Source organism: Lampetra planeri, chromosome 8 (assembly GCF_965212315.1).
Source record: "Lampetra planeri chromosome 8, kcLamPlan1.2.h2, whole genome shotgun sequence".
NCBI classification, from domain to species: domain Eukaryota; kingdom Metazoa; phylum Chordata; class Hyperoartia; order Petromyzontiformes; family Petromyzontidae; genus Lampetra; species Lampetra planeri.
The window spans coordinates 2,724,172-2,745,870 of record NC_136114.1 but is presented as its reverse complement, the minus strand read 5'-3'; the positions used below and the strand labels follow the sequence as shown (position 1 = coordinate 2,745,870).

Genomic DNA, 21,699 nt, shown 5'->3' with positions numbered 1-21,699 from the left:
TCGTTCCAAACACTCGCTCAACTCGCCAAGTATGTACTTATGAGAGGTTACAGGCATGAAATATTGTTACAGTGCGGGGAAAACTGAGAATTATTGTCGTCGGATGGTTTCATTTTTACCCGAAGCCAATTCAGTGGCATGCTGGGTAAAAAGGTCAGGGGTGGAAAAACGAAGTAAGTAAAAAAGCAACAATGTATCCATTTCCTCTAACATGACAATTGGATTACGTGAACTGTTTTGATGGGCTCTAGAAAATGTGTATTAAATGGTTTTCCCCAATATAATAATAGTCACTCATTTTGGGAAACACAATGTTTATTTCACTCGCGTTAGGGTATCATCATATTATATCCTTCTTCTTCCACGCATTTTGTCCCACTCGTCTGGTCCGCTGCCCTTGTCAACTTTCTCCATGCTGCCCTGTCCTATACCATCATATGATATCCCATTTAGCTAAAAGGAACTTCAGTACACGTGAATAACTATTCACCATTCATATACATGGGGAAAAGGTGAGCTATACTTCTTGGACGTGATGACAGAACAAGAGACTGAATATAATGTGTTGACTGGGAAAATTATCGGCTAAAGAAGGTGGGGAAGGCAGCACATTAAGTTACAAAAGCAAATCGAACAATTGGATGCAACCATCTAATGTATGTACGTATGTTGAACTAATGCAAAGTTTCTTGAGTGATATCATAGATGGAGCTAAATGGAAGAATGGCCATGATCGCCAACGTTTTTTAAAGAAAGAACATGGAACGCAGATGTATTTACAATTTCACATTTGTGAGAAATCTCAACAAAGCGTACCACATTAGCAGTTCACTCTGCCCCTTGACACGTGTCCTCGAAATAACCCTCCACCCTTCCCCCATGTACTCACCAAGTTGTAAACATAATGCGAGTTATAAATGCATTTATAATGTCTATTGGCATGTCAGTAAAGGCATTTGAAGAGGTTAGATGAAGTGTCTTAAAAGCTTCGTAATATCCATTCAAAAAATACCACCCCTACAATTATGTCACGTATGACACAGACCAGCATTGCCTCGACGAGTGAGATATGTTGACTGGAGGCAGAAGATTGCAGTAATCGTAGGTCACAATGGTGGGGGAAGGGCAGGGGGAGTTTCTAAAACTATAAACTAAAGCTTTTATTTTTACTTTTACCAGGTAAGGCCAACTGAGCTGTAGAGCTCTCTTTGAGAAGCGAGCTGGCCAAAAATGACAGCTCAACGAAGTGGCTTGCCCTGCGGAAATTTATAGCAGCCAAATACTCTAAGCGCGTGTTTCTAAATGTGGAGGGAAAATCCGGAGGACCCAGAGAACAATTCATGCTACCACAGGGAGAGACATGCACACTACATATATATACAGGCGTCGGAGTCGGGATCGAACCCACGACCTCCTGTATACCAGGCGAGGTAGTTAACATCTCACCACTACGTCTGTGTATGCAGAGGCGACATGTTTTTTGTATTTTGTCCTTCCCGTGCTCATCCAATGAGCTTGGTTGTCTACGTATGGCGCGAAATAAGTTCAACATACAAACATACAATCATACATACGTGTGAATTCACATGTATTCACCAAACTCAGATTGGGCGGGGTGTTTATCAAGAAATTTGATTAACGTGCATATTTGCCGACGGTCAGAACGCAGATGGGGCTGTATGCACAACCGTGAACCTTGCTGGTGGCTACTTAAGCCCACTGGGATGATGGGGGAATGATGACTTTCCGTTAAAATAATAAAAGGACAGGGTAACACGTTACTTAATTGTGTTGAATGAATGCACTATTAACTAGGTCTTGACAGAATATTGAGTCATAATTGGTGTACATTTTTTATACAGGTCAGACGTGAATGGCAATTGCGAGCCTATTCAAAGTCACTCCAAGCTGATTACCATTCATTTACAAATGGTGTATGTTAACCTTCAGCCGTTTACAAAATAAAATGGGCCATCCCTTCCACAAAGGTCTGCTGACATTTAAAACTGATCATATTCAGAAACCTGCAGCATTTTTATTTCCTCGGGGTGTAACATTTTAGGCAGACAGGTTGACGATGTCTTCAGAGGTTCTCGATGACATGCATTTGTGTTGTGTTAATATTCAGGAATGATGTGTAATGCTCATAGTGTGCTTCCCACTCAGACACATAACAGTGCTGGCACACTGTTGGGATACAGCGTCATGCCTAAAAACAAATACAAAATGAAGCATGTGCTTGTCTGCACTTGAACAAAAGGACACAATAGCTTCCAGACATCACAGGAGAAATATCGCAGGGACAGAGGCGTGAGGGTAAGGAATGCGCTCTCAGATGGCTAGGAGTCAATGGTGATGTGGGGATGGCGAGTGCGTGCGAGATGATTGCGTGGTGAGAATAAGAGATTCATGCTGAGCAGTGGGCGAGAGCCTTCTTATGGAAAAAACAACACCCTGTTCCGTAGCTGCCAGGGCAAGACAACGTGCACGCATATTATTGAGACTTTTTGGCCGACTTAAAGAAAAAAACACAACGTTAAAGCCAATGAAAATGCAAAAAAAATTAAATACCCCTGTACAACATGTGAACTTAAAAATAAAACACGTTAGGTAACAAATTCGTTGTTCAAATGTTTGTTATTAAACTTTTCATTAAGTTTGTTTGAATGACCTGCTCGACACATGTAATTATACAATCATAAGTCCTCATGTAAACAGATGAACACTCACAGTGGTTTCCTTGTTTTATGGAGACTCGGGAATTCAAATTTTTATATTTGGGCAATGGCACAAGTAAGCGCATGATGGCCGATTATTATTATTAATAATAATTGTGTTACACACTACACTTTACACCAGATGGCGTGCCTCTTGTATCTTTTGAAAAATATACTTTTTGCTGTCAACGGGCTCTAATCGTGTTTATACACATATATACAGAGTGGTCCCAAAGTCCGGGCACATATGGTTATTGCATGTATTTTAACACTAGCATTAAAACATTTTAATTGGTTATTCTTTAAGTTCATATTTGATCTCTTATCATTATTAATATCTATTTTTTATTCTTCTTCCTTTTCAAATGACATTTTAAACTGGAATGGAAATTGTCTCAAGACGAACGAGTTCAATTCATTTTACGTACGATAAAGAAGGCAATTCTGCGATCTGTTAAAATAAGGATGATCATAACCCTACGTGTCTTGACCTTTGTGCTACCCTGTATACATAAAGAACATGTTTACATTTGTAGTCTCTGCAGAAAGTAACACTACCTGCAGCTTTTTGACAAAAAAGTACTGATCTGGCTCACTCAATAGCAGATCAAGCAGCCTTCATGTGGCGAGGCTTGCTGGATTTAGTGCTCAGTGTTGTTGCCACAGAGGCATGGTGATCATTGGCCGATAAGTATGATGAACTCGGGCTCATTATATGTCGCAGTGTTTGCAGGGTGCATCTGACATTATAGCTTTGCCTGGGGCTCTCTCACAACAAGCGATATGAAGTTGCACTTCGTGATGACATCCTGTCTTGGGTCAGAGACAGCAGGTTATTATAGGCGTCATCTTCAGAGCTCCATTTATCTGGATTATAATGACTTGCACCCAGCTCAAGTAATCCATGCTGTGGTTTTCCCAGACAAACAAAATTATACTTTAATGTTATTCCTGATGGTGCTCGTTGGGTGGGCAATTTATATATTTTTACCTTCCTGAGCATAGCTGCTAGGCAATATATTAAACGTGACCGTCACATTACAACTCGAGAATGAATTTCCTGGAACAAACTCTTTGTTTTCAAATGGCACGCATTGGAAAATGTCACCTTGCTCTCGACAGCCAAGCTGACGACTGGCAGGTGGCTTCCCCAGTGCCACCGATATTGGGGACGTGCTTGTTGTCGACGTTTCTGCAGCATCTGGCGGCTGTCTGGGGATCACGATTGTACATCATGGCTGCTGCCGTGGGTGCTTTCTTTCAGAAGCGACCTGGCTATCACAAATGTGGAGGGAAAAACCGGCAGATCCGGAGAGGAAAATCCACGCGACCCCAGGGAGAGAGATATGTAAATTCCAAATATACAGGCGTCAGAGTTGGCATCGAACCGACGACGTCCTGCATACCAGGTGAGGGAGTTAATATCTCACCACCGTGGCGCATGTAAACAAGGACTTCTCTGCACATAGTGACTGCACAGTGATCACTCATGAAAGCACCTCCGTTTTTTTGTACTTTTCCTTGCTGGTTACATTGATCAATGAATTAAAAATTTATATATATTTTTCAGGAGTTATCTTTTCCTACCCAGATTTGAATAGGTTTACGAGCAGTATATGGATCGCTTGTCGTAAAGTAAAGCGTGACTTAGCCTTAGAACATCTCGATCCATGCCATCTGCAAGGAAATGTAATCCAAACTACCCACAACCTCTCCCAAAAGACCTTAATCAATGTGTTAAGCTCCTTGTCCTTCTGGCTTGTGAGTCCAGTATGCTAGCCCCTATGTCACAGTGGTTCCATTGTATTTATGTACATATTCTACTCTCTTGGAGGGAAGCTGCCGTAGATTCAATAAGTGAATAACTTGTTAAACCTGCAGTTGAGCCAACCCTTAGGGCAATTTTTGGCTGGAAAACAGACTGAATAAACCCATGCCGTTTATCGCTAATGCTGTACAGTGAAGCCTATTTTTTCATCCAAATTCATATAATCCACCACACTATCTTGATGAACTTGAAACTCTGCAAAATAATTTGATTATTTATTTCTTAAATAAATAAGAGGCTGATGTAATATTGAACAACAGAGACTTGCTCCATATCAAACAGTAACATTGACGGTGAGTGAATTAATAAAACGGCTGATTTTCACCAACACAACTTAGATTGCTAAATAAGCTCAAGGAATCTAACGTCAGACATCAAAATGTATTGGGGACCAAGTTGAGTGGAGGTTTGTGCGGTTGGATGGATGCTGGAGGGCACAGATTATGTATTATTTATTAGTGGGAGTCGGTCAGCAATACTGCATTGCACAAGATTTCACAAAAAAGAACAAGAAACATATTTCAGGCATTCATCATGAATAGTACCATTGTGTGCACTAAACTAGCCAATGTACCTGGGTGTGCTATGTAATCAAAATGTGACAAGTGTTGTAACCAACATTATGACTCAGTGGCTGCCTACAAGGGAAACACAATGGAAGGCATTGCCGCCGTGGTACATTTTGTGAGTAAGATAAGGGAATGAAGTCATAAATACGGCCGTGCTGAATGAGAGGAAGTTGTGTCTACACGGGGAGACCTTCTTGAAGTAAAAAGTAGAGAGCAGCTGATGTCGGTGCATGTCAATGTTATTAATAATACAATGTACACAGAGCTGTATCTATTTCCTTATTACCTAGGTTGCTTAATTATTTGCATGAAAGCATTTAAGGCCTAGTCCTATTCAATGCTATGTGATTTAAATACTGGTGTTGAGAGATTCCTCGTCATTGGAAAGATGATTCTCAGAGTGCTCACCACACTCGTGTCACATTCAGCTGTGCGTTATAGGCACACGCTGCAAAGTAAATATCAGCAACAGTCAAGAGTAATCAAAGTTACAATAGCAGAATCCGTAGTGAGGAATGCCCCACCAATAGATTGTAACATTATCGTGGTGGAGGGGTTTGTGTGTTCCAATGACCCTCAGAGCTATGTCACCTGGAGTCCTGTACTGCTGGTAGGGTCACCCTTGGGGAACAGGTCTGAGGGGGGAGATTCCAGACAAATAACGGTAAAAAGGCCCTCATGAATGGTTAAGAAATACAAAAATCTGAGAACCTCGCCCGGACAAGGGATACCCCTGGAGCCAGGCCTGGGGGTGGTGTACGCAAGCAACTGCCTGTTGCTCGGGTAACCCACGTAACGGGTCGGGCCCAGCCTGAAATGGCTACGTGGCACCGTCCTGTGGGCCCACCATCCGCAGGGCAAAGGGTGTGGGGCGGGTGTGCGATGTCAGTATGGCAGGGAGAGGGATGGTCTCAGATGAACTGGACCTTGGAGATGGACACTAGCTATTGGGATGTGGAATGTCACGTCACTGGAGGGGAAGGAGCCAGTGCTAGTGGAGGAGGTGGAAAGGTACCGACTAGATATAGTCCGTGTCACCTCCACACACAACATTGGTGCTGGAACCAAACTTCTCGATCGGGGATGGTCTCTCTCCTATTCCGGAGTAACCCCTGGTGAGAGGCCCTGGGCAGGTTTGCGGATACTCACAAGCTCCTGGATAGGTGCTGTTCAGTTAGAGTTTTTCGCAGTAGATTAAAGGGTCGCCTCAATGAGACTTCGGGTCTCAAAAAGGAAAACTCTGACTGTTGTCTGTGCTTATGCACGTAAAAAGCAGTTCAGAGTATTAGTCCTTCTTGGAGACGGTGGGGGTAGTGGTCAACAGCGTGCTGTAGGTGGGTGCAGGCTAATTACTACTCCATAGTAAGACTATGGAGTCGGTAGACAGTTGAAGAAGGAGGCTTTCCGAGCAATGCTCGGAAAAAGGCCACCCGACTCGATTTAAGCGGTACCGGCTTACCAAGAGGGCAGCAGCTGCAGCAGTCGCTGAAGTAAAAGTCCGGGCATGGGAGGAGTTTAGAGAGTTCATGAAGAGGGACTACCGGGCAGCCTCAAAGATGCTCTGGCAAACCATCCGACGCCTTAGGAGGGGTCTGCGTGTTTATAACCATGCCGCATATATATGTATCCATTATGTGCGCAGAATATATAGTGTGGATTTCAATAGCAATGAAGTTCAATTAAATATTATCACCGCTTAGGAGGGTGCAGGATAATTGAAGTATATAAATAAACTGGACTATATGGCATTGATGCAAAGCTTATCAGATTAGTTGTAGTGGTTTTAAGAGGCCCAGGCTGTTTTCAGTAAGAGTGGTGTAATATTGACCTCAACTAAGGAGACAGTCGAGAGGTGGAAGTAACACTTGGAGGAGCTCCTCAACCCGGTGGACATGCCCTCCTCTCAGGAGGCAGCCCTGGAAATAGCTGGGGGGGGGGGGGTTAGATACATCACAGCTGCTGAGGTTACTAAGGCGGTTGAGGGCCTTCATAGCGGACAAGCTGCTGGAGTGGACAAGATTCGCCCAGAGTTGTTGAAAGCGCTGGACAGTGTAGGAGTGTCGTAGTTAATTTGCCTCTTCAATGTTGCATGGAAGGTCGGTACAGTACCTCTGGATTGGCAAACTGTGGTCGTGGTTCCAATTTTTAAAAAAGGGGACCAGAGGGTGTGCGCCAACTATCGAGGAATCACACTCCTCAGCGTCCCAGGTAAAGCCGATGCCAGGGTGCTGGAGAGGAGGCTTTGATTCAGGAGGAACAATGTGGTTTCCGTAATGGGCATGGAACAATGGACCAGCTCTTTTCTCTCTGACAGATATTTGAGGGGTCATGGGAGTATGCTTCTCCAGTCTACCTCTGCTTTGTAGACGTGGATAAAGCATATGACCGTGTTCCCCACAATGTCTTGTGGGAGGTGCTGCTGGAGTATGATGTACCGGTGCCACATTTGTGCGCTATCCGGTCCCTCGATTCCCGGAGTGAGAGCTGTGTCTATATTCTTGGTGTTAAATCAAAGTCGTTTACTGTGGGTGTTGAACTCCGCCAAGGGTGTGTCTTGTCTCCACTCGTGTTTGTGATTTTCATGGACAGAATTTCAATGCGCAGCCTAGGTATGGACAGTATCTAGGAAGAGGGCATGGAGGTGGTGTCACTTGTTTTTGCAGGTGACGTTATCCTCTGTGCCTCATCAGTCTGTGATCTCCAGCATGCACTTGAACAGTTTGATGCCGAGTGTAAAGTGGCTGGGATGAGGATCTGAGGTCATGGTTCACTCCCGGCAGATCGTGGATTGTTCTCTCCAGGTGAGGGGGATACAGCTGCCCTTAGTGGAGGAGTTTATGTACCTCGAGGTATCTCTCACGAGTGATGGTAAGATTAGCTGGTAAATCGGTGCGGCGTGCACAGTTTTGTGGGCGCTGTACCATTCCGTGGTAGTGAAGCGGGAGCTCAGTTCTTGAACAAAGCTCTCGGTTTACAGGTCGATCTACATTCCCACCCTCACCTATGGCCATGAGCTTTGAGTAATGAATGAAAGGATGGGATCGCGGGTACAAGGGCCCGAAATGAGGTTTCCCCGCAGGGTTGCCGGGCTCACTCTCCGTGATCGGGTGAGGAGCTCGGTAATCCAGGAGAGCCGCAGAGTCGAGCCGCTGCTCCTCTGGATCGAGAGGAGCCAGTTGAGGTGGTTTGGGCACTTGGTAAGGATGCCCCCTCATAGATTCCTTTGGAACTCTACCGGGCCGCATGTCCCACTGGGCGAAGACCCCGGGGCCGGCCCAGGACACACTGGCAGGACTATGTTGCTCAGCTGGCCTGGGAATGCCTGGGAATGCCTGGGAACTCTCCAGGAAGAGATACAGTCTGTCGCCAAGGAAAGGGAGGTTTGGACTGCCCTACTCAACATGCTGCCGCCGTGACCCTCACCAAGACAAGCGGACTGAGAAACGAAAGTAGTGAGGAATTGAAATTCCTTTCATGCCTCTGGGATAATTTCCTTACTATGCACAGTGACTCCATTGAGATAAGTTTTGATGATAGTTGCAATTATAATTTGCCAGCAGTATGAAGCGCATGAGTTGGTGTTTACAGTGCAAAAATTTCAAACACTATGTAATATTACTATCATATTAAAACGTGTACAGGTAGCTTAACTAAAACGATGACAAGAGAGCAGAGGTCGCAAACGGGTTTTGATTCCTTACCCGTACCCGGCCGCACCAGGGTCGCAAACGGGTACCCGTACCCGTACCCGGCCGTACCCGTATCCTACCCGTACACGGCCGGGTACGGGTAGGGTACGGGTATCGGGTACCTGATTGCGACCTCTGGGATGAAGCCATGTTGCAGGCGCGGGTGGGTTGATTCTAGGAACTTGAATTGTGAGAAGAGACAAGACGTTGGGAAATGAGTGACAAACAGTTACTCACCAGTGACTCACGGTCTACCCGTACCCGTACCCGGCCGCACCAGGGTCGCAAATGGGTACCCGTACCGGTACCCGGCCGGGTATGGGTAGCCGGGTATCGGGTAGGGTACGGGTATCGGGTACCCGGTTGCGACCTCTGCAAGAGAGCCTATGCACTTTATGGTGTAGTAATCACTATGTATATAAAAGAAACTCAGATAAATTCGTTGTTTACCATTGCTAAGCCTGAGTTACTTTTTTATGCTTTGATAAAAGAGTAAGGCAACAAGAGGCAAACGTGCAATCCTATCACTTGTTGGCATAATTGCGGTGGCTGCATTTGAAGAGGAGAGAGTTAATGGTCCGGAAGATGGATTTTCGGTTCCCAGTGCCCTCAGGCTATTTTGAAGAATTAGCATTCAGGCTAAGAAAGCAATGGCATTCTAGTAACATTTAAAGAATAAAAGTCAGCCATGCAAACATTGCTCATGCAACTGCTAGTGCAGTGGCATTTTTGTCTACCCTTGCATGCTGACAAGATAAATTGTATGTTATGAGCTTAACCACAATGTTCCTCCACTTAAACGAATCTCACCGGTCAGCTTTCTGTAGTTCACTTCTACATTATGAGTGGGTAGATGCGTGCATAGACGCCTACGATTACACGAAACTCATCACGTGTGTGAGACTCCCATCTTGATGGCTGAGCAATGCCCGGTGGTGAGTTGGTTTTTGAACCATGTGTGCAGAATTTTGAGCATCACTGCCTCATGGATATGAAAAAATCAACGCATTCGTCGAGATTCCTGCTGCCATAAAATAGAATATAAAACAAAGTATATAACAGGTAATGTTTCGCACAGTGGCCCTTCTTCATAGCACATACATAGATAGGCTAGACAGATAGTGGATCAGAGTGAGATACTGCACTTTAACACCGCAGGGCCTGATGAGAATTAAGTATAAACAAAATTCTGATGACCGGATTTTCAAATTGGCATTTGAATAGATACCTAATAGTAGCTACAAAGTATGACAAATCCTTTTAATAATAATACAATCTACGGGTATTTTACATGCACTCGATTTTACATCCACAAAATGAAAAATACTTGAAACAGAATTGGCTAACAATTTAAATGCAGGACCCTCCTTAAAAGTCTAAAGAGTCATTGAGGCATTGCGGCTTTCCATGGTAAGTACATGGCTGCTATTATGGCTTGCACAGGCAGATGGAGAGGCCTGGCACTGGTTGCCTATATCTTGGCCATGTCTTAGACCCAGTAACAATAATTTCTGAGTCCAATGTCTAGGTCCCAAAACAACATCCGTTAGTGCAGCCTATTCACATGTTGTGCATTATTTATTCAAAATGACAGGGCGATGTTAAGCCAGGGATTTGTTCAGAATGCTTGAAAGTAAACTTTTTTTCACGTAGCCCCATGATATATTTGGGTAGCTATGGGCACGGATAAACATCGGGTCACATTCAGTTGCTGAAAGAGTGAAAAAATCTGCACAAACGTGAATAAAGCGTCCACCCTCATAACATCATCATGAGTGAAAAGTCTGAGGGATTAGACGACAGCAAAATCTGGACCCAGAGAGCAACATGCCCAACCTCCACACCGTGTAGCCAAACCAAACTGTAGCCAAACTAAAATATATGTAATACATGTTCAATCAAGAAGAGCAGATGCTTCATACTACATTGGAGCTGCTACACTAAAGGCTTTCTTGCCATTGCTATATTGGCCGCATGTGTGGAGCGAAATTTAAAGCAGTTATATCAGAGCCCATGCTCTTGATTAGGTTCCAGAACTGCACTTGAGAGCATAAACTAATCGTGGTCCTGCAATGGTGCTGTGCTAATCCATTGTTTTTAAATACTGGATAATGCATATAAATGTAAACAAATTTAAAAAATACGTCCTAAAGTATTTGTTTTGCTCAACAAGAAAAGCATAAAATATACACATCACACAATTGTATTCAATGCTCGACCGTTTGGAGGGCCTTTTGCCATCAGTGGCGTGAGCAAGGAATTGCTGGGCTGAACCTTTCTCTGTCATGGGATTTTCCAGATGGGTGGATTTGTGATTAAAGATATTTACTCGGCTGCCTTAATCTTTCATGGGTCGATAAATGAATAGTCTATTGAGGGAATACAGAAGTTGTTGCCATACGGTCCTTTCTATGGGAATGTTGAATATTCAGCTCTGACTCGAGGCATCAGTGAAGATGAGTACTGTCTGTATGTGTCAAACTTATTCCGAACCGTACATAGCTAACCGTGCTAAGTAGAGGTAAGGAGAGGGGACAACAAACGAAACATGAAGAGCGGTGCTAAAGAAATTAGTTTGCCAATCTAGATGATTTAAAAGTGCATAGCTCCAGTGGCTTCCCAATACCGGAAGCACATCTGAACGCGCGCGATGTAGTGGCCGTCTTTGTTCGATGGCTCGCCAAAAGCTGCTGCGAGGATGTCTCATTGCTCATTCGAGCAAGCAGTCACTCTGAATGTTTGTAGTCCACTGGTTTGTTTATACACACAGCTTGCACGTGAATAAGAATTGTCAAGTGTATAAATGTTTGGTCTCTTTTTAACTTACATGTTTTCAGTATTTAAGTGTGTAGAAATGTACACTACGTTTGTGCATATGATGTCGTTTTTTATGTGCCTCCGTAGAACCCACTACATGTGTATCGAGCGAGCATGTAACGCATGCACACGTAAAGTCTGCACGTTTACAACCATGCTGCATATATGTGTATCCGTTATGTGCGCAGAATATATATTGCGTGGATTTCAATAGACATGAAGTTCAATAAAATTTTATCGCCACTTAGGAGGTTGCAGAAGAATTGAAGTAGATAAATAAACTGGACTAAATGGCATTGATGCAAATCTTATCAGTTTTGCTGCAGTGGTTTTAGGAGCCCCACTCGTCCTGCTGTTATATTCTTCTTTGTCGTCCTCCAGCCTTCCCGGCTTGCTGCGACAAATCAAACACTGTCCCAATTCACAAGCAGGCAATGAAAAAAAAAATACTCCACCACATGGAGCACTGCGATTTCCAACCGGCCTCATTAATTCTCGATCCAAAGCTCGAGAGAAGTGTGTAAATGCACAAGTGACAGATGACTATCAAGCACACGCGTATTTATGCATTTTCCAGGATTCGGGTACGCTTTCATTCCACCACAGCAGCGTCGCTTAAGGCCATATACGACTTTTACAGTCCCAGGGAGGATGGTTAAAATGATTGGATTAGTTTATGACTTATTGAACGGGATGGTTTCATGTGTTTGAATAATTGAAGGTAAGCCTCAAAGGGCATCTTTTAGAGTTCCCCTGGAACGTATATCAGGCTGATGTTGGTCTTTTTCGTTGATATTAATTACCTGCCATAGATCTGTAGAAATGTGTCTGTCTGCTCACATTTGGAGACAGTGTTTGTTTTCACATTTGACCCTGACGAAATCATGTTCAGCCGTTCAATCAAGTTTAATGCCATTACTAGACGCACATAGAGTGAGAGTGGTACATCCAGGGAATGTGCGTTTGTGTTGTTTACACGTCCTCTTCAAGTTTAGGACAAGTTATGGCATTGGGAAATGCCATAATGGGAAAAATAGATGTTCATGGAAATGGTTTATGTTGTTGTTTTAATATCAGACATATCGTATCAAACCTCGATCGCAGCATTTGCTCACACTTAAATAAGCAAAAGTGTTGCTTATTCAAGAATATAATTTAAAAAAGCTTACTGCAATTACATTTAAATGAAGTTATTATGGTGACATATAAACAGCCATCCATTAATTGGCTGAAGATATTTTAAGGACTGCAAAGCTCGGGCTATCTTCCAACTTGTCTGTGGTTCCTCAGCAAGTCTGAGATGCAATTTGCATGAACGCTGCTATATAAGACTGAACGTTATATTATGCACCACTAAAACTAAACGATTTTATTACGTTGGAGAGCGACGGCAGTGAAACTTTTTAGATTTGGACGCGATCACCGAGTGGAGTCCAAAACACGACGTCCTGGCTGAAGATTAATTCAGTTACCTCCGTTGATTTGTTTACGCGCATCACTGCTGCACTCAAAGCAGCGTGAGTGTGATGCTTCAAGATACATTTTTTACGTCCATTTGCTGTATTTACTCCGAGCGCTTGTTTATTTTATTGTGCAGAAACAACTCTGAGGCCACCATGACGAATAAATACTAGCATTATAAATATCAATATGTGTGGCGTATAATTACATTAACTTCATGTTTCAGGAATTTGTGTTTTATAGTGGGAAAATATAACTGCGTGTGAACGAGTATGCAACTTTTGCGGAATGGCGATTTGAACTGAAATTTGGACAAAAACAGCTGCCAAATCGTTTCCAATAAACAAAAATTACTATTAACAAGCAATTCAAAAAATAAGGAAAATGTGAACACATAATCCAATATACGTACAGATGGGAAACAGTTATAATAAACTACAGTTGTTAACATGTTTTTTGTTTTTTTTGCTTTGTATGACCAACAACCACGTGAAAAGAAATTGTAAAACACGAGTAACCGGCTTGATGCCCATATACAAAGCTCTAGCAACAATCGTAACATATTTAGCTGTTTAACTTAACCCCCCCCCCCCACGCCAGCCTCTGTCCACACAACAGTATAAAAGAGTGCACCACAATCGATCTGCAGGTTGCATATGGTGGGATAAAAGGTGGGTATTCCCACCTCCTCCAAGACATCTGGGAAAAATAGCTTCATAGCTCATAGGATTCTTCCAATGTAAATATATATTCTGATTCTGAAGATATCGGAGAAAATTAACCTCTCCCTTGTGAAGATCCTTCTGACAGCAGTGGAATGAGCGAGCAATTTCAGGGCTGCACCTTTACCCTCACACCATGAGAGGAACGACTGAAGCAAAAGCTCTGAATACGAGCCAATGAGATGGTATGGTTGGCTACGTACGGTGCGAAAGAAGTTCAACATGCATACATACATTACACAATCTGGGAAGCTTTCGCCATTTAAACTATCGAAGTATATATGTTGAACTTCTTTTGCACCACATGTAGCCAACCGTGCTAGCGTCGCACCCTTGCCTTCTCAGCCAAGGGCACGCACCAGATGCCTGAGCCTGTGGTTCCTCTTGTACTGAGCAGAATTATCACTGCGACGACACAGCATCGGTTGGCGTAAAACTAACCTGGCTCACGGCGACGCGGGAGAAGACAACCTTGCACCTACGGGCCCGCTGGCAAGAGTGCGGTCACCGTGCGTGTGCGCGAGCGAACCAACGCGACGCCACTCACAGCACGACGAGGCCGGAGAGGTTGCGGAAGGCGCCGTTGGGGATGTGCGCGATGCGGTTGAGGGCGAGCGTGAGGGCCTGAAGGGCTGGCAGCTCGTTGAGCGGGCCCACGGGCACCTCCGTCAGCGCGTTGTCGTCCAGCCACAGGTGGCGCAGGCTGGCCACGCCACGCAGGCTGCCCGCCGGCAAGCGCGTCAGGTGGTTGGCGTCCAGGCGTCTGAAGGAGGAAGGCAATCCCAGGTCAAACGGGGGAAGGGGGGGGGGATTCCGTTCACAATCAACTCTAATCGTTTGCGAATTTTGGCATCTTCCGTGCCATTCCAAATAGCGAAAAGGCTGCCACCATTGAAGGTGCTCTCTTTCACGGATGAGCATAGTCTAGTAGGTTCGCCGTAGGTGATGATGTTGCAATGTGGTTTTACTCAACCGGGTACATTTTCGAGTAAATTTGCCAAATGTGCCTGTGAACACCTTCTCCCGGGCCTACATCAGGAGCTCATAGTTTGATTGCTAATATGGAATTCAATGTTCACAATGTTATAATTGGCAACCAATGGAAATGCATGAAGTGAATTAAATGAAGTGTCTGTGCAAATGTTTTCTCGTCAGAGTCAAACCTGGTAGTAAGCATGGTGCTTGCCATAAATGAACCACAATACCTTGCTGATCTCGTCAAGGAACATAAACCATCACGTGAACTCCGGTCATCCTCACAACGGCATTTAGCTAGCCGTCGAACAAAGGTGGTCACTGCATCGCACGTGTTCGGATGTGCTTCTGTGGCTGTCTGGAACGCTCTTCCTTCCGATATTAAGAATCCACTGGAGCTATGCACTTTAAATTTAGATTGAAACATCACTTTTTTTTCGAACTGCTTTTTTGTGGTTAACTTGTTGTTCTTCCTCCCTACCGACAATTAGTATAGTTGGCTACGTACGGTGGGAAAGAAGTTAAACATACATACATGTGCTCACAGTGGCGACATTCAGATGTGAGCCTTAAATAAGCCACCGCATTGACATGAGGCAGCCTTACGTTGGGCTAGCACATGATATCACTGACATTAATGTGCCGTGAGCTGCCAGCCACGCATTCAGTGCAGTGAGCTCTGTGCGTTCAGTATACGTGTAATACGGATCACACTGACGTGTTTTACATTGAAATCAGGCACGCTGAAACCGGCTTTTGAGGGCTGGCGCAGCATGCTTCTCTCCGATAAGTCGGCTACCTGTATGAATTTCCCGAGTTAATGCATTCTGACATCTCGTAAAAAGTCTGAGACATTTGGAAAATAATCCATGTTATCAGAAATTCCGTAGGATGTTGTCGTTCGGTTTTAAACGTCTCCGCACTGACATCCACATCCAATGGTTTTATGCATCTGGGGATCCCACTGGCCCCGACTGCCTTGAATAGTAATGAAGCGTTTCGGCCTCCAATCTTACTCAGAATTAACCTTTGGCATATCTACCACACGAGCTCACATTCTTTGAGAGAATGCGCCTACCGTCCGCCACCCACGTAACGACGGTTTATAAAATATATACGTTTGTTACATTTTTATGGGACTGTGTGTGTATTTGTAACAGCGTAGCGCTACAATCCCAGTAGCCCGTGCATGATTGGGCACCGTGGTGGCGAGATGTTAACTTCCTCGCCTGGTATACATGCGGTCGTGGGTTCGATCCCGACCCTGATGCATGTATATTTTGAGTGTGCATGTTCTTCCCGTTCGTTTAAAGCAGTAGTTCTTAACCTGGGGTACACGCACCCCCTGGGAGTGTGAGATGCCCTTTCTGGGGGTGCGAGGCGTAGTCAGAATTTTTTTAGAAGGTAAATCATCGAAAACACAAATTAAGCACGGGCACGTAAGTACAACTACTTTGTTTAATCAAACCCTTATGTACTTATTAACATGATACATTTTTTTTACGATTGAGAACCAAAGGGCTGCAAGGTGCAGTAAAAGTTAAGAAGCAATGGTTTAGACTTTTAGAGTATTTGGTTGCTATACATATTCACGTGATAGGCCACTTCGTTAAGCTATCATTTGTGGTCACATCGCTTCTGAAAAAGAGATGTATAGCTCAGTGAGACTTTCCTGTTTGTTTTCAATTTACATTTACATTGAAAACAAATGTGTCAAATGACATTGGAACTTCTCCTCGGCTTTCCCTTCGTCATCTCAGGATTAATTAAATGCCTGGTACAGGGTGTGAACATCAGCGCTGGGGATACAAACGTGGCTCGGTACGGTGCTGACCACACTACTGCCTCGTTTACCATACCAGCCTTAATAAGTTCTTCCTGAAACCAATTGATGCAATTAGTCTGCATGTCATATTTACAGTGTGTGTTCACATAATTCAAAACGTAACTGCATCCCTACACCTGGTATGTGTGCATGAGCGTGTGAAGTTGTATGTACAGGACAACCTCCCGAATCCAGACTCCAGTAAGCCAGAATTATCAGCAAGCTGAAAAAGGGTACCAAAAGAAATCAATGAAAACACATTAAAAAAATACAGTGAATGAAAATAATCCCAGACCAAATTGCCGATGGGATGCTGAGTTGGGATACAACGTTCTGCAGTCAATCCACACGTGGTGTAGCTCTAAGCTCATCATGAATTAGATAAGGTCATCCCATATATGCATTTTATGTAATTCGCATTATTTTATACATAAACAAAAACACCTATGCAGCCTTCCAACTTTGCTTCAAGTGGCTCAGATGCAGGTTTGCTAACGAGGGCCTTCAGAGTTTACCTGTCATTTGTGAACTAGATTCATTTATCCAATATGCACAATTAGGCAAGCTCTCAATTGCAACTGGCCCTCTTTCAACGTGTTTTAATGCTTACGTCTGTCCATCCACGATATTATTAATGCTCAAATGCAATCAGTTGCACAAACAATGGCATTACGCAGACCACGGGATAACTTGACAAACGTTTGGCCATCTCTGAACATCATTCAATATATTTCTAAAGAAACCGGTTATATTTTCCTAGTTGCTTTCAACACTGCAAGTGTAATGTCTGTGTAGACCATCGTGGCAGCTTCCAATGCAGGAGCCTTGTCACCCCCTTTGACCGGACTTTTCTTGGAAAGCCCTTCACTGTATTGGGTACGGGGGTTATGGCCAAATCAACACGGAAAGGAAAAGTGCCAGCACTTGCATTTATAGAATTATAATTTTTAAACCCTGTGATCACGTACCGCAAGTGTGAGAAATGCAGCTCTGAAGGTACTTATTGTTTCGAGTGTATTTAATGCTTTGTGCTATATTGTACCAAATTTAAAACAAATCCAAATTGTCCCAATGGTCAAATGTGTACCAGGCAGTGCTTTGCTCTACTCTCATTCCTGAGCCAGTTTTGGAATTTCCACATTCCTATGGTTATTTTGGCAAAGAGCATTCTATAATTTGACCAATGTTGACTATTGAGAAGCGATGGATTAATTCAATGCCCAACTGAATATGACACCGCGGTCAGACCTGTACATGACCGTGGCTGCATGCCAATTGCCTTGCTGCTACGAACGCAGTCGCACAACGTAGCACCGGCTAAACCTGTGCTGCAGCATTGGACATCTTAAAAATTGTAACATAAACGACATTACACACAAGGGGGCATTGCTTATTTTAATGAAAAAGCTGTGGTGTTCGAAAGAGGGAATGGGATGGGGGAGGTGAGGTGGGTGGGTTGTAACATCTTCCGTCTCATACTCAGAGACAGGATTGATTTATTGGAGCAATGCCTGATTTTTCCAGCCTTCCCACATAATTTCAATCACGAGTGTGTCTCGGGGAAGGGAAAAGGGAGCCAGGTGGTCCATTGGCAACATAACCCACAGCTGAGCAATTCCCTTTTATGGACCGTGCAGGTAAACATAGGGCCGCGCATTTTCTCCCAGGTTTTCTCAGGCCGCGTGGCGATGGGAAGGCACATCGACACTTGCACGTCACCTTTGTGCGAACGTCACCTATCTGGCAAGAGATGTGTCGGCAAAGATATAATATTACCCGTCTCAGCAAGATGACTTAGTGGACTGGATTAGCAAGTATTCCGGCGCGAAAGGCTTTAATCAAATAAGCCACCATAGCAATTTACTCTAACCACAAATATTGGATTACAGTCTCATTAGAGCCTATGAAGTGCAGTGTTAAACGTATTAATTTATTATTGAGCACATACCCTTCCTGAAGCGATGTTGCTCAATATTGTTAAACAATTTATCATGTAGACACGGAAAGAATCGAGGCTAGTTAATGTGACAAATATATAAACAGGAACAGAGAAATGGCATTTCAATAACCGTTAAAAATAACTAATTTTCCCCTTGGGTCTGGAATATATTTTGTAAAAAGTACACAGCAACGAGTTGTGGTGGGTTCAGAGTAATCTAACAGGTTTCTGATGATGAATTGTGGCGATATTTTATACGATTCCACACAGCGGTCAATTGCAGCTCTTGACAGTGTGTTGGGATAGGCCTCGACAATATTCAGTTATACACGTTTTCAATGTGCACATTCACCACCGTAAGCTATTCCCTATTCCCTGCCTGATGATGGCCTCCTTTTGTCTGAGCCTACCCTCTTAAGCCACCTGTAGCTGCCATCCACTCGTGCCTTCATGCACCTTGAATTCCACCCCCTGCCCCCCCCCCCTCCCCCTCTTAGCTACAATTTTATCGTAGATTTAGTTTTTAGTTACGTTCCGCTTCGCGTTATATTTGCTATATTTGCATTTTAATTTTCGTAGATTTGTTCAGTGTCCATCAGGTGTAGTTATCACAGAGTGGTACTACAGAAGCCATCACAACGCATCATTGCAATCGGTTTATTTTCCACCCAAGAGACGTGGAGTCGCTACATAATGTAGGTTCATCAACTCAATTGGCAAAGGTGTCCTGAGGTTGGCCTCTTGCATCATCTTATCACAGGCCTCAGTGGAAGGTGAGAACATGCAGATCGTTGAGGATTTGTGCACAATCAGTGATCAATGCATTCAATAGAGTGGGTTGTGAGAAGGCATGGTTATGTGCGCTATGGTTTTTGTAAAAAGTTCCTCTCACAGCAAACGAGATGAAAGCTGTGATGATGATGAAGATGGTGATTTTGCGAGAATGGTGGACTCCTGGATTGTCACTGCACAGGAATTTCCTTTGGAGCTTGTGAAAGCACAATATATTGTGCACATTACAGACACTGAATATATTTGCAGGGGTGGGCAGTTAGATTTGAGTTTCACAGCCCATAAACACCCATTAATTGGCTGAAAACATATTAAAATTAAAACCAAATGCAGGATCCTCCTAAAAAAGTAATACGACTTAGTGTTGCTTTCCTGGATAAATAAGTTAACTCCTATTCTTAGAATCATTAAAGAAAATGAAGAAATAATAAAACAAAATGGTTTAAAAGTAGCTGTTTAACTGACATCGCTACAGGGCAAATGCTCACTGGCATACTAGGCTATGCATCTGAATGGTCTCTAACCCTAATTGGCGTGACGCGAGGGTGAGTTGATGAGTTGGTGGCCATGTCCAGCTGAGAGACAAGCGGGAAAGCAAAGGCAGCTTAATGGGGCAGGGTAAGGGGCCCATGAGTGGACATGCTGGCGGTGTGCAATCACACAGCTCCTTAATGAGAGCTGGCTCCTTCATTTCCCATTAGTGGGTCAGATGAGTGAATGGGCCGTAATAACAGGATTGGGTTATATAACTGCTAGTTTGTAAGTAGACATAATTAACATCTCTGGGGCCTCTGTAGTTCAGGCGTACCTTGCACAGTCGCATTTCCTTCACGTGAGGTAATCTGGACCTGACCACAGATAGTAAATACCACTGCAGTTGCAACAGCCTAAACGCCTTCACCCAAGAATAATAAAAGATTAAGCACAGGTCTATACAAATACAAATTATGTGCTGATCTACTCATGCCTACACAAGCTTGTGCTACATGCTTTGTAAGTAATACATTTTACAATGAATCGTTACGAAACGATAATATATGTCAATGCCATAACTATCTAAACTCGAGTTTCATTCTATAACTATTAAACATTATTACAGTGCTACCTTTTAGTGCTGGTTATTTTATACATATAAAAAAACTACTTGGTGTATTATGTCTTTGAACCAACATGGATAAGGGTAATTAATGTGAGTGTTAAATGCTTCCATATATAGCCGTGTAACATAGCAAGATAGCATAATACATTACCGATACATTCCTTATGAATATGACATGCACGATTGTCTGTGCGATATAGGGATGATGCTCAACTGTACTGCCACAGAAACAGCAGAGGCTTTAATAAAGTGTAAATAATTACGCACAAGTGACACATTCCCCATTGACATGGTATGACTATGTTCAGTTATGTGGATCAGATGTGGAATGAGTCACACTCTCAGCAGGGTAGCTAAGGGAAAGCATTTGACCGATACATGTCGTATTTTTTAAAACGTGTTAAGAGACTCTGTGAAGCTGATGTGCAGCACTCTCACACGAAGGAAATAACAAATTGTGTGGCTGATTAACGTCGTTGGGTTTGAGCCACAATTCCACCGATGTAAAGGTAGCCAAAATATATTACGTCAAAAAAAGAACGATTGGCAGAGGAGTTGTATACTCAATCTCAAACTATTCGAAACTTTTAAAGTGGCTTGGCATGAGATAAATTTGCCCATGTGGTATAATTAATTTTACTTAAAATGTGGCTTGAAGGAAAGGCCTTCAATAAAATGAGGCCCACAATTCAGTCAGTGGACATTCCCCACACTACTGACGATGATGGTGTGTCGACTTTTGAATGCCATTGTCTTGAGGGTTTATCTATCTCTATATCTCTATCGCAGATTACTTTCCAAACCCAGAGGAATATGCATGAGCCATTAAAAAAAATCTGAAATTCTACTATGTAGACACAACTTGTATGGTGAACTGCAGGCACATATCTGGAATGATGCACATATGTGCTTGCTTACAGGTGTAAAAAAATGCACTGGAGCAGTGTAATGCCAAAAGTCAAAATGTGGACACGATGTGTATGTGTATGAATGTGTGTGTATAACCTGGGTATGTCTTGTGACGTCCTGTCAGGGAGCCTTCCACACTGCATGTGGCTTCAGAGTGGACCTGGCCTGGCACAAGTGCCCTGGTGACGTCACCGCCACTGAATGGCGGCTGTTGTTGTAAATGTGTGTGTGAGCTGTGGCGGAGGGGCACATTGTGCCACCAAATAGGTGATCCGAGTTCGATTCCGGGTCAAAGATAACATCAGTGGCAAATATCTGAACTGATCCTGAGTCTCCGCAGGAGCCCCCAGCCTTATA

General features: G+C 43.6%; 1 protein-coding gene across 2 annotated transcripts in view; it reads right to left on the bottom strand.

Moving 5' to 3' along the window:
* Positions 1-21,699, bottom strand: part of LOC144720210 (leucine-rich repeat-containing G-protein coupled receptor 5-like) — a 145,415-nt gene that overhangs the window by 47,543 nt on the left and 76,173 nt on the right. For both annotated transcript variants that reach the window (XM_078596724.1, XM_078596725.1), the window contains exon 5: positions 14,351-14,566. In XM_078596724.1, the coding sequence (XP_078452850.1) occupies positions 14,351-14,566 (216 nt within the window). The remainder of the gene's footprint in view (positions 1-14,350; positions 14,567-21,699) is intronic.